This window comes from Ambystoma mexicanum, chromosome 4q (assembly GCF_040938575.1).
Source record: "Ambystoma mexicanum isolate Mex_15411 chromosome 4q, UKY_AmexF1_1, whole genome shotgun sequence".
Lineage (NCBI taxonomy): Eukaryota > Metazoa > Chordata > Amphibia > Caudata > Ambystomatidae > Ambystoma > Ambystoma mexicanum.
Window position 1 is genome coordinate 888,488,026 of NC_090928.1, and position 16,045 is coordinate 888,504,070.

Genomic DNA, 16,045 nt, shown 5'->3' on the forward strand with positions numbered 1-16,045 from the left:
GCCAGTGAGACAGAGATTCTCCTGATCAGCACACCTGCTCCCTCCTTTCCCGTCGCTCTCTGGCTGGCCTCTCTTGGCCCTCTTCCTGCTCCCACCTGTGAAGCTAAAAACCTTGGGTCATCTTCGACTCCACCCTTTCCTTCTTTCCTCAGATCTCTGACGTCTTTAAAAAGTCACACTACCAGCTGCACCTCCTCAGATGTATTCTTCTTTTCCTCTCCTTCCCCCAGAAACTCACAGTCTCGAGAGCTCTGGTTCTCTCTAGGCGGGACTACTGCAACAACCTCTTTCTAAATCTTCCTGCCTCTACTCTCCACCCACTGCAACTCATCCAAAACAGGACTGCGAGATCGTATCGTATCTCTCCAGGACTGAAGTCTCTGCACTGGCTGGATTAAGTTCAAAACCCTCTGCATTGTCCACAAGGCCTTCTGGGGCCTGGCGCCTCAATACCTTCAACTCTCTCTTCCTAAATATCTTCCTTCTCGAGCTCTTCACTCATCCGCCTCTAACTCCCTCTGGGTTAGTTGCTTCTCCAAGCAGCGAGTTGGTGATAGATCTCTTTCTTCTGCTGGGGCCTCCCTCTGGAAGAGCCTCCCTGCCACACTGAAACTTGTGGAGAACCATCTCCAGTTCCGGAAGCACCTCAAGACCTTCCTCTTTGCTTCTGCTTTCTTTCCTTCTGTCCCCTGCTGATCTCCTGGCTGAATCTGAAACTGCACTGGTTACCTGGCTACCCTCTGATCTCGGGCCCAGGTCTCCTCCCCGCCAGTTGCACACCTGCACTGCCCCCCTGGCAACCCTTGCACTTGGGGACTGTTTTTGTATGCCTACAACCCCTACTAGCACTTACCCCTGCACTTGCCACCAGCTGGCTGCACTTGTATTATTTATTGTCCTATTTATTTCACTGTTATCCTATGTACTCCACTTTCCCCCTTCCCCCTGCGGTGCACTTGCGCAATCTCAATTTCACCTGGCCTAGTAGGATCGCTGTCTCTGTCTTCCCTCTGTTATCCCCCCTTGCCTCGTTGCTGTAAGAGGGTTCAATTCAACACTACAGCTAAATCAATGCCTAGTCTGGGATACTGAATGGAAACCCTTATTGATATATCTTTATGTCCAGTTCATGCGTTCTGGATGACTACCCCTATATAACACCCCTCCCTTGGAATCCCCCTGACCCCACTGAGCCAAGAAGTAGTTCTGTTTTGCAAGTTAAAAGGTATATTTGATAATTTAAACAATAGATATATATATCACACTTTATAATAATTTAATAATTGAATATCACACCTAATCTGAGCAGTAATCAATAATGGATAGTCTGGCACTAGCACACTTCTTTATAATCAATGATGAGTGGTTATAGGATGGATAAGATAGCAACAATACTTTATGGTTTCAAATGGATGCAAGGTGGAATGAAAATGCAGTACAGAAAATACTCAATATGCGTTCAACAAAACAATGTAATCACTTTTCTCTGGCAATCCCCTCCCCCCTTTATGCAAGGCAAGGAAATGGAAGGAAAGCACACAGTTCTCAGAAATGCAATCAACTGTAATTCAGTTCACCCCAGCAAGCTTAGACTACAGATCAGAGTTTTAAACACAGGCCCAAAATGCTTTTATATGTGCTGGCAATGAAGTGAAAAATATGCTAAAATGCTTTTAATTCCCTCTAGAGGTTCAGGGTGAGTGGTATCAAGTTAATATTAGTCCAGGCTCACTTTAGCAAGGATCTAGGAGTAATTGGTAGGTTAAACGAATTTTTGGCAAGGAAAGCAAAAACAAACTGCTGTTTTCACACGTGGAGAAATTTGCAAATCGCGGTAAAATTCGCGGGTGCGCCGGGCGCGATTACAGAGAAACTACAAGGACTATCACTATCGTTTGGGGTCCTAGGACAGCCTAGGATCTCAGCTTCCAGAGGAAAGTTACTGCAAGTCTCTAGCACAAACGGTCACGGAGATATGAGCGATTAAATAAAGGTCGTTTTTCAGATTTGAAATTTTAAAGTTCAAAAAGACAAGTGCAGCTTGCAACTAGAAAATGACAGGTGACAGCTTTGCAAATGACAGGTGACAGTTAGGAGGCAGTTCTACTTAGATCAAAATAGATTGAATTATATTATTTTAACTAAGAGATTGGTTCTGCACAGTTTGCCACGGATCTGGTCAGGTTTTAGACTGGACTTCACAGTGATCTGGGTCAGCTCTGCTCTGCTGGTCTGGTCTGGGTTTCTGGTTCTGGATATTGATAGATTTGAAGTCTGGATCTTTCTGCACAGCTTTCTCTAGAGATTGATGGAGGTAAAGTATGGATTTTCCAGCAGAGCGTCCCACAGCAAATGGATTTGAAGGTCCCTCTCTGTCCTGTCTGTCTGCTTTTATGTGTTTTGAAATGGGTGTGTGTGCAGCATCACTAGACCCTACCCCTCTCCACTTGCCATTGGCCCAATTCTCCCCTCTCAATGATTGGGGAAGGAACTGTGAGTCAGAGCGATGTCATTTTATGGCTTGCAGAGAGGACACTCCCCTGTCAAATTGCACCTAATCTATATTTGATAAAAAAAGACATATTTGCACAGGTACACATTTGTTTAAAATTACATGCACCCCTCACATATCACAGGAGGTATCCCCTGTTCAAACTCTGCTGTTCCTGGGGGCTTGCATTCAGAAATGGCAATATTTTGCACTTTTTAACTGGTTTGCAATACCGGACATTACCCCAAATTTACACACATGTGCGCAAGGAGTATGGACATTAGTTGATGAAGTGTCAGATTTTTCACATGCACACATTTTGAGTAATATCCTCTTTTCCGCTAAAACCCCCCTGAACATGCCACCGGTTCTAAAAACCTCTTAAAATGTGGGCAGAAAAATCACAAGAATTATGGTATCATTTATAAAATTTTCACAAGTCCGCTCTATGAATGATCCATCTTTTTAGAGTTATGTTCTGGCCCCAAAGGGGTGTGGTTTCCCCCCAGCACAAGGTTGAATTTCTGGTTTTTCCAGTTCTGCCAAGCCAGCGTGCTCTCACGGGCAGTGCCCCTCCCCTGTCCTTCCAGGAGGAAGCTCCATTTACGACTCCCGCCAATAAAACATTTGCCTGAGTCAGGACAGGGCTTTGTTCAGAGCTCCTGTATTCTGTGGGGGCTCCCCTTAATTCAATTATCAGAGAGATGGCATATCCTTAGTGTGGCCAGCAAAAGGCAGATAGGCCTGGGAACACAGCTGTGACTCAAGTTTCACTCCTGATGGGGGGTAGTTGCCAGGCAAAATTGGAATCTCTTTAAGCCAGTTTTTAGCTACATGTCATTTCTGTTCCCCAGTTTTCTGCATTCAAATAAAACTAAACATTTTTACATATGCAGCTAGAATGCTGATTCTAAGTTTAAAACTATGACATTTAAACAATTGAAACCTATGTGACACTCAAAAGTAGGTCACTCATTTCTTTTAAACATTTAGATTTTTAGTGTCTTTCAGTCCAAATTTACTTAAACTGCTGAAATCCACAGCTCAGCCAGTCTTGTTATAAACCTTCAAGTCACTTCAGAATATAACTTTACATTGTATCCACCTCTCAGTAAGTCTTTCTTTGGCTTGCTTTGGGTTCATTTATTCAGTTTTATACAAAAAGTAAAATCTGGTGTTGTTTTAAAACGCCGGCTTTCTGATAGTGGCGAGTACTGGTACTGCACCCCTTTTTGGGATTTAAGAAAATGAATTCTCCACAGTTATGGGTTTGCTTTTGGCAATCAGCATTGCCATTCCCAATTGTTTCAGACTACTGTGTGGGTAGTCCAATGGTGGTTTTAGGCAGTGTCCTTCTGTGCCCATAACATCGGCAAAAATTAGTGGCAGCCTATTCTTCATGCATTTCCCTGTGCATTTTCTGGGAAGCTCTGGCCATCATGATGTTTTCCATGTCAGTACTGCACAGTTTTGAGGTAGGGCTTGGATGCGTGGATAAAAACATCCCACATTGCGCCTTGAAACACTTGTGTATAGGCACGTTATAAATGCCATATCATCATATCATATATCATTTGGACAAGAAAGTAATTTAGTATACATGTTGCCTCAATTTCTGCCAGTGTGTTGATTCATATTTGTCAAGCCAGTTTATTGTGTACACAAAAATAAAAACTTAGTAAATTGATTAAAATAATATAGAGCTATACACCGTCATAATTAATATTGTGCCCCTTCACCAAACTGCATTTCAGAGTTACAGTCCAGGTTTCTAGAGTATCCTGGACTTAATTGGTAAACAAAACTGCATAAAAAATCAATTAAAATTGATACTCTTCTCAAAGTACATTGAAGGAAATACTGATTACATGTGTGTGTACTACTGGAGGACCAATTTAATCTAGTGCCACCTTGAATGACCTCCACATTTCTGACATACTTCTAGTTGGTGTGCCACCCAGAATCAATTGCTATAATCAGAGGTAGAGTGGAATTGTTACGATTGTTGTTACTAGTAATGTTCAGTTCTTGCACCTTGGTCATGTGTTTAATACTAAAGAATGTTGCTTTCAGAAACCAGCATGCTAGGTGTAATGACCAAAAGGTCTCCCATTTAACATAATCACTTTCCAACAAGCCAATCTTTGAGCCCATTATTTACCTTTAAAATTAGTTGCTGATTATTTTACGTTGCACACCAACTCGTTTCCCTTCCAATCATCCTCCATTACTAAATCAAACTCCACATACTCAGGAATTAATATCCCCACCAAAAACACTAGGGTGAAGATGACCTTAGCCAGAGTCAGAAAGCAAAGATGGCCCTAAGAACTGTTGCTATATCCATCATAGTTCACTAAAATCTGTAGTCTTTACAGAGACCAGACCGCAGATTGGGAACCATTTGTGGGAAATCAAAGAACTGTTCAGGCAATGACAAGAGGAAGAACAGTAAGAGTGCCTAGCTTTACTGGAAACCCCATTCCTCAGTCTAAGGCATTGGAGCCCAGCCCTGTGAACACCAACATTTTCATGTGCTTACATTAAGAAAAGTAATAGCTACAGGACGTCCTTTAGTTGACCTGTTAATAATGTTCAGCCACCTACTCGTCACTTGGCTTAACCAATACCTGTAAGAATGGATTGTCTTCCACAGAAACCTTCCATATGATCATTTCCTTATCCAATCAATCTACCAGTGGAAAAGCATGTTGATGTACTAAGGAACACACCTCCTTCAATATGGGAACCACATCCACAACGGGTAAGTAAGGTTTAGCCATGTTGTGAAATCCACCATTTGGGCCTATTTTCTATTTAGCTGACAAGTTGTTAAGCTTGAGTACTTTTCTGGTTCAGAAGAATGTATGGGATTTCATACTCATCCTACTTATTTCCACCAAAAGTTACATTCTGATTATTAATGTCTTGCTCTCATTCTAATATGACCATTGTAAGATGTTCACGACTAGTTATGGAGCAAAGCATAGGGACTAACAGAGAGCGACTGTGTGACCAGGTTATTTTACCCGGTCTTCTGCTGCAATCACGGCTAGTTATGGGAAATTACGCCTACATTTGCTGTGTCGTACGTCTAGCTGTTTTGTGGGTTATATAGGTGGTGAAAAAGGAGAAGGCCATATCCATCTTTATTGCGTCTGTGAAGTTGCTGCCAAACCCTTGTGCACGGAGAGGCACAGGGAGAATGCTGGCCTGCAACACACCGGCAGGGTGGAAATGGCAGCGGAATGCTGTGGAAGGAGAAATCAACGTTGGCAGTATACAAAGTGGGGCTTGCGATAAGGTGTGTATATCTGTGGCGGGCAAATAGGTGTGAGCTCGTGGGAAGGTCGGCAGAAGGGGAGAGTACGAACACAATATCGAGCAAATACTAAGGAAAGCAACAGATTTTGCTGTGTTGATATTTTGTTTATGGTGGCAGTGTAAGGGAAATGACTGGCAAAAATGCTGCTTGCATAAAAAAATGCCTACATGGCGGCTGGCATTCACAAACTGCCATTCGGCCGTAGGTCTTTCCTCTCACTCCCCAATAGAGGAAGACTGCCAAGAGTGATATTTGTATTAGGAGGTGTGTGCACGAAATACAATAACCCAAGTGCTGAGAATGTTATTCCCACAATCAATAAATAGGGTATAGTAAAACAGGGCACATCCGCATGAGCGGTTAAGTGATTTAATACATAATTATGCACTGTAATAGCTCGTGTTGATGAGGTAACAAAGTAGTCCTCTTGAAAGCAGGAATTGTCTTCTTAGAAGGGGGGTGACAGAGTGTTGGTGAAATTGACTCCATAGTGTCATCGCAGTTACGAGGTTAAGGAGCAAACTGTGGTGAGCATCCTATCTCTGGCTTGGAGCAAAGCTTCTGTAACAATATGTACATAAATTAGATCTTCATTGCATTATGCAATAGATCTCATGCCTTCCAATTATCCCAAGTAATGTCTGTTGCAAATATGTTTCGTGTTTTCTCTTAAAAACCAGAGACAACCAAGAATCTGGAAATATATAAGTATGAAAATTAAGTGTCTCGGCCTTTAGGTGTTAAGTATTTGCATTTCCTTATTTGTATTTATTTGAAGAACAGGGGTGTTAATTTCGATCGGAAATAAACATTTCAGATGGCAGAGGCATTTCCCGGAAGGAGCAGTCCAGTACAGTCTTTTGTACTGTAGCAAAAAGATGAGAACAAGTGGTTGTTGGTCCGTTTGAGGGTGTGAACAAAGGGGCGCCCCCTCTGCCATTCGAAGTGATAGATTCACACGGCAGGACTGTCGTGCAGGCCAGCCCAGATGCTAAACAAATAATTTCATTGGAATCAAGTAGATACAAGTACTAGTAATTCTGTCATTAATGACCAAGAGAGACTAAGCCCTCTACAAGATGAAGGATATAACAAACAAGGCGACGGCCGAGAGATACAGGGGCAATATGTATCGCTTCAAATGGGGAAACACTGCATGATTGCTTTCTAAACCCCGGAATGGAAGGTGGCTGTGGTATCAAATCATCTACTTGCACTGTGTGGATCGGGTGGCCCCCAGGTTCAGTTGGAGGTCGCAATCTGCGGGCAGTGAGCTGGTACCAGGATGAGCATGCAAGTGGATTCTATGTGTAGGCTCAGAGGTTGGTGTTGATATAAGACCATGGTCCGGTTGATCAACTTACAGAAGCGGCAATGAAGAAGCTGGTGTTTCATAAGGCTGCTCGAGCAAAGCAAGCCATCAGTACTTTGTTGTTCGACCCAAGACAACAACGTGCTTTTGCTGGCGTGGTGTGGTGGACGTCAGCTCAGAGAACAATGGACAGCGTCGGCCAGCATCGAAGGGTCCTGTTAGATTGGTCAGTGTCGAGTTCACTTTAGTCACGGGTCGGAGCGCGTTGGTGTCAACAGGTGCCTTCGCTGTTCTGGTTTCCAGGTGCTGTGAGACCCACTCCAGGGTCTCAAGGGCCAGTGTCGGTCCCTGTCAAGGGCTCACAAACAATGCGCAGGCTGGCACACGCCTTCAGGGATCCTGCAACAGGGTGAGGTCCTACGGCACATGGTTGCTGGCAGAGAGACAATTTACCCTGGGGATACTTAAGGGACAGAGCTGGTTTCTGCGTTGGAACACCTGCCTTTCCCTCACAACTGTAGGACTTTAGAGAGGCCTGCTCTCTCAGCAGGGTGCAGCAAAATCTTCTCAGGTGATGATACAAAGATGCTTCAAGATGATTGCCAAAATGATTCAAAGAAGTGGTGTGGGACCCTTTCTAAAGGTGAAAGGCCAGAGGCGATTTGACTAAAACTAGCCCCCTTTAAGGGTCCAATTCATGCTGTGGAAATGAGTGGACTTTGTCCTACTGACGGAGAAAGAGAGGCTGAGAGAAACAAAATGACAGAATTGTCCCCAAACTGTTCAGATCACCAATTCCGCCCCTTTCCTTTGTAACAGAAACAAAGGACTTTAGAAATGCAGCTGCCTGGTGTGAGGCCTGGCTCTCTGTGAATGGGTGAGACCTTTGATTCCTGTTGCAGGTCAGCGACCTGTGGAGTGGCTGTCCCTGGGACTAGGGTGTTACCTTTTATAATTGTAATTGGTTATTTATAACACGCTTAATACTGAAGAGGTTTCTTAACGCGGACCCAGGATTCGAACCTGTGTTGCTCTGCGTCGTCTTGCTTCCAAGACAAGCATGTTGGCACTGAGCTATACTTCCCTTACAAACGAACAAAGAGGCAATCCCACCAGGCTACATTACTGCCAGTAGGCCAGGGTCTTCCACAGCTGAACTGGGCTCACATGGCTGACACATGTACAATATCAATTTAACGTGGCTGCAATGATCATAAGTAGGACCATGCACCATGCCCTAACCCAGGCCTAGCTTTAGTCTTATAGTTTATTCTGCCACCATCATGGCTGCTTGCGGTCATTATAGTTTTGGCACAAAGGTGCATACATTAAATACAGCAAAGAGACTTGGCTGTCACTGCATCTGTCAAATGGGCAGCGGTGCCTTCTGAACCTGCTCTGTGCCACTGGTAGATACTGATACAGCAGGTCACATATAACACTATGTTTTTGGCATGGAGCCTATGTTAGGGGAATATGAACAGCAGAGTGCCCTTTTAGAGATGGTATTACCCACATCATTTTATTATTTAATTTAAAAAAACAGGGCTTTCACAGCTATGCCAGATTGCAATTCCTCACAGTTGGGTTATGACAATAGTAAGTAAGCAACATAGATCTCCATTAAGAACTTGAAGATGATTGGAGATTGCAATGTTCCTTTAAAATGGATGTAATGTATATTGCCAGCTATATTCTTAATCTTGTTTTAAGATATGTTAGTGGAGTGTCTGATACAGGCAAAAACAGCTTCTGAGTAAATATGAGCTTTGGGCTCCTGATTTTCTTTTTATAAAATTAGCTTGGGTTTGAGCAAAAGTGGAATATGTTAATGTATGTTGTTGGCTATGGTCATACAATTAGAAAATAATTACATTACTTAGGATTATTAATATTATTAGGGTGTTTGTGTGCAGACCTAGCTTCAGGAAGTAATTGAGAGCTTTGCAAGTAATTGAGGGGAGCGCACAGTGAAGGAATCAAAGATACAAGGGAGCGGGATACTAACAGGAGAGGGCGAGGGTGGGTAATTTTGCATCCAGGGGTCTACAAGCAACCAGAGGAGGAAACTGGGGAGAGCAGATCACCCAGTCTCAGACTAAGTGGGGAGCAGAGTGTGTGTGGACCTAGCTGTTAGGAAGGAGCCATTCATTGAAGAGGAGGGTCTTGAGCTCTGTCCTGAAAAGTAGAAGTAAGGGGTTGAGACTGGTGTTCACAGGGAGGAGGCTGCTGAGCCTGGGGGTGTAGACAGAGAATAACAAACCAGAAAGAAAGGTGGGACGAGGAACACTACAACTTTAATAACTAGCAAATTCCTATCTTTATAAGGTGATCGCAAACTCACTAAAGACCTATGTACTGAAGTGATTCAATATTACATCAGGTGCAAGGAGGTAAAAGGTCTCTTGGCCACAGGAGACCTTAGCTAGAAAATGCTAAAAGTAAAAGTAGTCTGTTGTTGCCAATGGGAAAACCTTCTTGCACCCCCCTAGGGCACAGCCCTAATTGAAAAGATAGTTAAACAATTTCAATTTTTCAAGATGGCAAAACCACCTCTCTTAGTCATTTTAAAGAGCATTCAGTAATTAATGATTACATTGTTAATATGAAAGCAAAGACTTGATCAATGCTAGGTTGAAATGAAAACAAATATTTAATACAAATTTCAAATATAACGACATTAACCAAAACAGTGTTCCCGTTTAGTGTAAATGCCGAGGATAAACAAATTTGGAAGCCACCGGCTTTTCTTTCAAACAAAGTGAACTAATACAGAGAAAGATAATTTCAAAAAACATAATTTTAAAATACACCGTTCGGTGAAAACAGCAAACTAATGCAAACATTCCACCTCTGTGTGAATGTCTATTCCCTCTCCTGTGTGTTTCAATGTAATGTATGGTTGTCACATACAGAGCATCATACAAAAAACGTCAAGAGAACTCCAACAGGGTAATTGTGCACATGAACTCAAATCCTTGTAATCAACAACTAATGCCAACGCGTTTCGAACTACTAGTTCATCCTCAGGGCATTTGAGAAAAGTGTTCCACATTCGTTTGTTCCTCCTGTAAATATAACGGGTGTATGTTTTAGTGTACAGTTCTAAAATGTCAATCTTTCTCATTCACAAAAGAGTCAAAGAGATATACTAACCTCTGTATCAATGCAGTGAGTTAAGCATGTATCTAATAGGATATGGCTTGGTCAGTCTTATTATCTTAGTGCATACATGAAACATATATATTGTTGTAGTTTGTACTCACCCCGATCGTGGGTGGGCCACGTGGGTGGAGCAGTATACCAAGGAATACTGCAAGTTCCTCGTGGGCTTGCGTGATACTGTGAATGAAGGAAGGTGTAAGGGTATGTCAGGCACGTGTGTATATTCAATATTGATGTTAAAGACACATATGTTTCCTCCTCTGCTAAATCGTATCGTTAACCGAAAAGAGAAGTGATGTGTGTATTGCTGGTCCGGCCTATGCTCGGACATCTTGTGCCTACAATGCTGACTCGTATCATGCCGAGATATACCCTATTGTGAGCTGTTTTCAAAAAAGTGAAGAAGTACATAGATATGAAGCTAATCGCATACAGCGCTTACCGAACAGTGGCGTCTGTAAGCAGAATGACGAATCGCGTTTGATCGAGCTTGGACAAGTTTAGTGGTTGCCTAGGTGATCACGTGCATGCATGGACCAACTCGGCTCTAGCGATCTCCGTCTTGGTACGGACCAAACGCTAGGTAAGTTGTCTTGACAACAGTGGTATAAACAGTCTTCTTTCCTACCAGTCGTATCGAACAAAGTCACTCATACGCTGATGGACTATATAATGTGGTGTAAACCATATTTTAGGCAGTTCATGTGCCCGTCATGCGGGACTTCAGATGCGATGCAGGAAATAACTGCATATGTAAATGAACAACCTGGAGTGCGAGAAGAGGGAGGGGACCCTGGGAACTGCCCTGGGCCCCTGCAGCACACCCCTAGGTCATAAGGTGTAGACATGTCTTCTCGTTCTTTCCTTCCAGCACATTTTCCTTGCTTCTAGTGGATTGTAGGCCTCTGGAGATGCTGAGCTTTTCAGTGAGGTAGCTTGGGGACTTGAGAGCAATGGCCCTGTAGATGATGCAGCATTATTTGAAAATTATATTTGGTTACAGCCTGAACCAGTGCAGTTTTGTGAGGGTCAGGGTGATGTGGCTGCATTTGTGAGGACCTTTGATGGTCTGCTGCAGCATGTAGGACACATCTCAGGGGTGCCAGGGTGGTTGCCAGAAGGCCTGCTAGGAGATCATTGACACCATAAGGGTGGGAGAGGACCAAGGCTTAGGCAGCAGGTTTGTAGTTGTTTGCTTGGAAGAAGGGCTTGCTTTTCTGCAGGAGTGAAAGTTAGTACCAAGCTGTCTTCCTTACTATGTGCTCCTTGCAGAAGAGTTGTCTCTCAAGGGACTTGGTGCAGGTGGTCAGATGGGGTATGAAGCCCTTGAGGTTCATAGCGAAGAGCCAGGTCTGGATGTCCGATGTTTGGTTTTATTGGTCAGCATGAGGTATATTGTCTTGAAGGGGCTGAGCTTCAGGTAAGCACTGCACAACCAGGACTGGATAAATGTTATGCAGGCCTTGAGCCTGTGGATGTCTTTGAAGAAGGATATCTGGAGCTAGAATTGTGTCATCTGCATATTGGTGGATGTGGATGATGAGTGGAGTCTGGAGGCTTCTGAGAAGTTCCACAGGTGTTGGGAAGTGTTGATGACCTACAGGAATTGATTTGGACAAATTGGTGGTGGTAAGAAAGGTAGGTTTTGAACTAGCTGAGGACAGTCTCCCTGATCTTCATATGGCGATGTGGAATGTCAGTGAGTGTCTGCCGGACTACTGTGTTGTACGCAGCTGAAAATTAGAGGAGAACCAGGAGGCAAGGATGGCCACCATCGAGGATGTCAAGGGAATTTTCGATTACCTAGATGGTAGCCATTTCTGTAATCATCTGGGTCTGAAGCCAGATTGGTAGGACTGAAGGAGGATTCTAGCATCGAAGAGTTGGAGGAGCTGTGTGGCTCCCGCGTTCTGAAGGATCTTACTTGGGAAGGAAAGATGGGCGGTGGGGTAGTCATTGTTGATGTCTGAGTTCAGTGTTGGTTTCTTAAGTAGCGGGATAATTTTTGCAGTCTTGAGGGTCAGGGGGAAGGTGGCTTGAGCAAGTGAGCAGTTGATGGTTTCCAGGTAAGGGAGTAGAGCTTCAGTCTGAAGGGTCCTGAGTGTGGAAGCAGAAAGGATGTCATCCACATACAATGTGGCCTTGAGGGGTTCTAGGGTGTCAGTGAGGATTTCCATGGTGAGTGTCTTGAAAGTTATCCAGGTATTGGTGGTTTAGCGAGATGAGATGTGTGGTGTACTGTCAGGTGTCGCATTGGTATCTATGTGCTGGTGGATCCTGCTGGTTTTGTGGATGAAGAAAGAGTTGATAGCAGTGTTTCTTTTCGATGGAGTGTAGTACGGGCAGATCGACATGAGGGTTGAGGCAATGCTTGGTAGTTTTAAAAAGGATTCTGCCTTCATTGTTGGCCTTGTCAATGGTATTCTGGTAATACTATGATTTGGAGGTGGTGTTCCATCTTCTGAGTGTAGTGCAGAGTTATTTGTGCAGGGTGGGTGGATGTGCTGCGGGATTATCACCAAATCTATTCTTTTTTTTATGGTTCTTTTGGTGAGGTTGAATTCTTGAGTGTACTTGGGTATAGAAGGGTTAGACTTGTGGGTGCAATGCTTTATCGGGGCATTGCAGTGGATGTTTGTGAGGGTGGTATTGAGTTCTTGGAGAAGCAGTTCAAATTCATGGTCAGTTGCTGAGGTCTTTCGTGAGAGCTTCAACTGGGAAGTTCTAGAATGATCTGAAGGCTGTTTGTAGTTTTTCTTTTCGATGGGTGTGCTTGACTGGGGTTGTGTGACAAATGTCAAAGGGGGTTTGGCTTTTGGTTTGACCAGTAGAGTGGGATGTGAGAGCTGTGATTGAGGCTTGGCGGTGATGATGAGGTCGAGGATATTACCTTTCATGTGTGTTGGGTCTTTCGTGCTGTGAGGTTCATAATATCACAAACACAGTGAAGATCTTCCTTCACAGACGTTTTTGCTGGGTTGTGAATGATGGGTAGGCCTCCACTCATCTTGTTGATACAGTTTCTGTAGCATTCTTAGCCATTGGGGATGAGGACATCTAATATGTTTGTGGAGGTGGATGTCATCCAAGTCATGTGTGGTGATGAAGTCAGCGATGTCACCTGCCTGGTTGTTTGCTGAGTCAACATCAGCGAGCATCTATTTTTGTGTAGTGGTGGATGATGGAGGAGGTGCTGATGTGGGTGAGGTTAGTGCGATGATGGTGTCCATGATGTTGCTGGTGGGCAGCACTGCTGGTGATAAATGAGCTGTTCGGTGAGAGGGGTGAAACGCATTTTATGGAGCTTACTAGATGTTTGAATAGCAGGGTTTCTGGGCCTCGGGATCCTACTTTTGGATGATGATGTGATCTAAGAATTAAGAAAGGAAAGGGCAGGTCTAAGCAGGTTGGTGGTGCAGAAGTCATGTGACCTTAATCGACCTGCTGACCAACTGCAAAAGAAGAGTCCCTGGAAAGCTGCTTAAGTAGCCAAAAAAGTGCAACCAAACAAGAAAGCACCAACAGATTAGCAGTAACTGACAGGTGGCTGGGGCATAAAGCATGTAAACTAGATCCACTTGCACCAGCTGACCAACTGCAAAAGAAATCTGGAAGGCTACTGAAGCAGGGATAATGTTGCATCAGAAATGAAGACTTCCAAAAACTCCTAGCATGACATGCCAGCTGAAATCTCACCAATAGCATCTCCCCTATCCTCTAACTTTGTTAATGCCTCTGTAAAATCGACCACTGTACAGCTTATTCTTAAAAAGATATTGAACAATCACTCGTCTTCTCAAATAACTGAACCTTGACCAAGGGGACTGTACCAATTACAGACCAACAGCTAAACTACGCTCCTAGGACATTTGGTAACCCAAGAACTCCAAAAGGTCATGAAAGCAAACAATTTCCTACAAAATAGAGTGTTGCACTCTAAGCCCTTCAGGAATACTAAAACTGCCTTCTGCACGTAAGGGATTAGCTGCTCAATAGACAAGAGTTCAACCACACAGCAGCTCTCTTCCAGGTAGACCCCTCAGCTGCATTTGAAATGGTAGACCCTAACATCCTACTGCCTTGCTGAAGCACATTTGGTGACATCCAAAGCCAAGAAGTTAATTGTTGCAACTCCTTTTTTTCTGATAGTGCCACCAAAATAAATCTCAGAAATGTTCTTGTCAGTTGTGGCATTGGTGTTTATGTGCTGCTTGATCATGCTGATCTTTGTCCCACCATCTCACACCTATCTTTTTACATTTACTACAAACAAACGACTGACCATCTTCCTAGAATTACGAGACTTGATATTTCACCTCAATATACATGATTCCCAATTTAAGATCCACATGGGTGATCATACAGTCCAGCCACTTGACCTGCCTCCTGAAGAATCTACAGTGAATGAACAACAGTATCTTCGCCTCAAAGGTTTGTAGCCCGACGCCATGCACACCGTGCTGTTTGTTTGGCACTCTCCACTGGGCCTCCCACCGAACCTAGTGAAAACAGCAAAGAACCAGGGCCTCTTGTATGACAATTACTTGACCTTAAGCCCCTAGGTTTAGGAGCTTTCTAGAAAATGTCATTACTTGCTCCACATCTTTAGAAAAATTCCTCCCTTTTTGGATTGTAAATGCTTTAGTTCTCTCTAAAATCAACTATTGTAATAGTCTATACACTAGAATCTCCAGAAGGACCTGCTGACATTTAGAATCTTTTGGACTAGATCATCCCGCCATACATGGTCTACAGATAACTTTGTATTAGCCCTTGAAACCATCCACTGGCTTCCAATCCAGTAACGTTTTCACATTTCAAGTCCTCTGCACTATACTCTGGGCTGCCTGATGAATTGAACTGATCAAATGTAGACTAACCCACTATCACCAGAAAGGAACTTTGGTTCACATCCGCCAAAGGAATGAACCAAATCACCTTCCAGCGTAAAGGATGCATTGGAAAAATGCTACTGTTGTGGGCCTTGCCCCTTTGGAACAACTCACCGACCCATTTAAAACTGGAAACTCCCCACCTTTCTTCCAGAAAAGCCCTGAAAATATTGATTCCCTAGTGATTACTTTGTAGTCATGAAAGGTCATTATTGCTCAGGGCACAGTCGTAAGGCCATATGTTTTCATCATGTTGAAGGCTCATATTTTCCTGTTATTGTTTCCTCCCTCTTCCCTTTCTGTAATCCGCCTTGCATGACGAGAGCTCTGAGAGCTCTGAAAAGCATTGTTGTTTAACAATTCGCCTTATACAAAATCCACAATAAATCTATACATGAAAAGATGTCAATTGAAGTAGAAATGTAACTTTTGGAGAAAAACCGTTTGTCAGAAAAACACCTTAAACAGCAACATCCAAACATTTAATTTTGAGGTTTCACTGGGGAGGTTTTGAAGATGGTTGCACATCTGATGCACTGCTTTACAGCCTGACTTTCTCTCATTGGGACCAACGTCTCATCACCAGCAGTTACCTCAGTTTATTGAGGTTTCCGTCGTTTCATTGTAATACATGTTTATTTTAACAACTGTCAGTACTTACAGGATCATGAAGTTCAGAATTGGTTCCACCTTGATCTATCTTCATTGAATAATCTGTCATCCCTAGTTCTTCACCGTAGTAAGTAGCTGGGGTGCCGGGAAGTGTTAGCAGGAGCATGTTTATAACGTTTACATATTCTTTTCCAACACGAGACGCTATTCGAGGATTGCTTGGACTTCCCACCTAAGAATCAAAATGT

At 43.5% G+C, this 16,045-nt stretch overlaps 1 protein-coding gene across 1 annotated transcript in view; it reads right to left on the reverse strand.

Moving 5' to 3' along the window:
- The window catches only part of SLC3A1 (solute carrier family 3 member 1), a 191,380-nt gene that overhangs the window by 7,303 nt on the left and 168,032 nt on the right, over nucleotides 1–16,045 (reverse strand). The window contains exon 8 of the mRNA XM_069608455.1: nucleotides 15,847–16,029. Within this exon, the coding sequence (XP_069464556.1) occupies nucleotides 15,847–16,029 (183 nt within the window). The remainder of the gene's footprint in view (nucleotides 1–15,846; nucleotides 16,030–16,045) is intronic.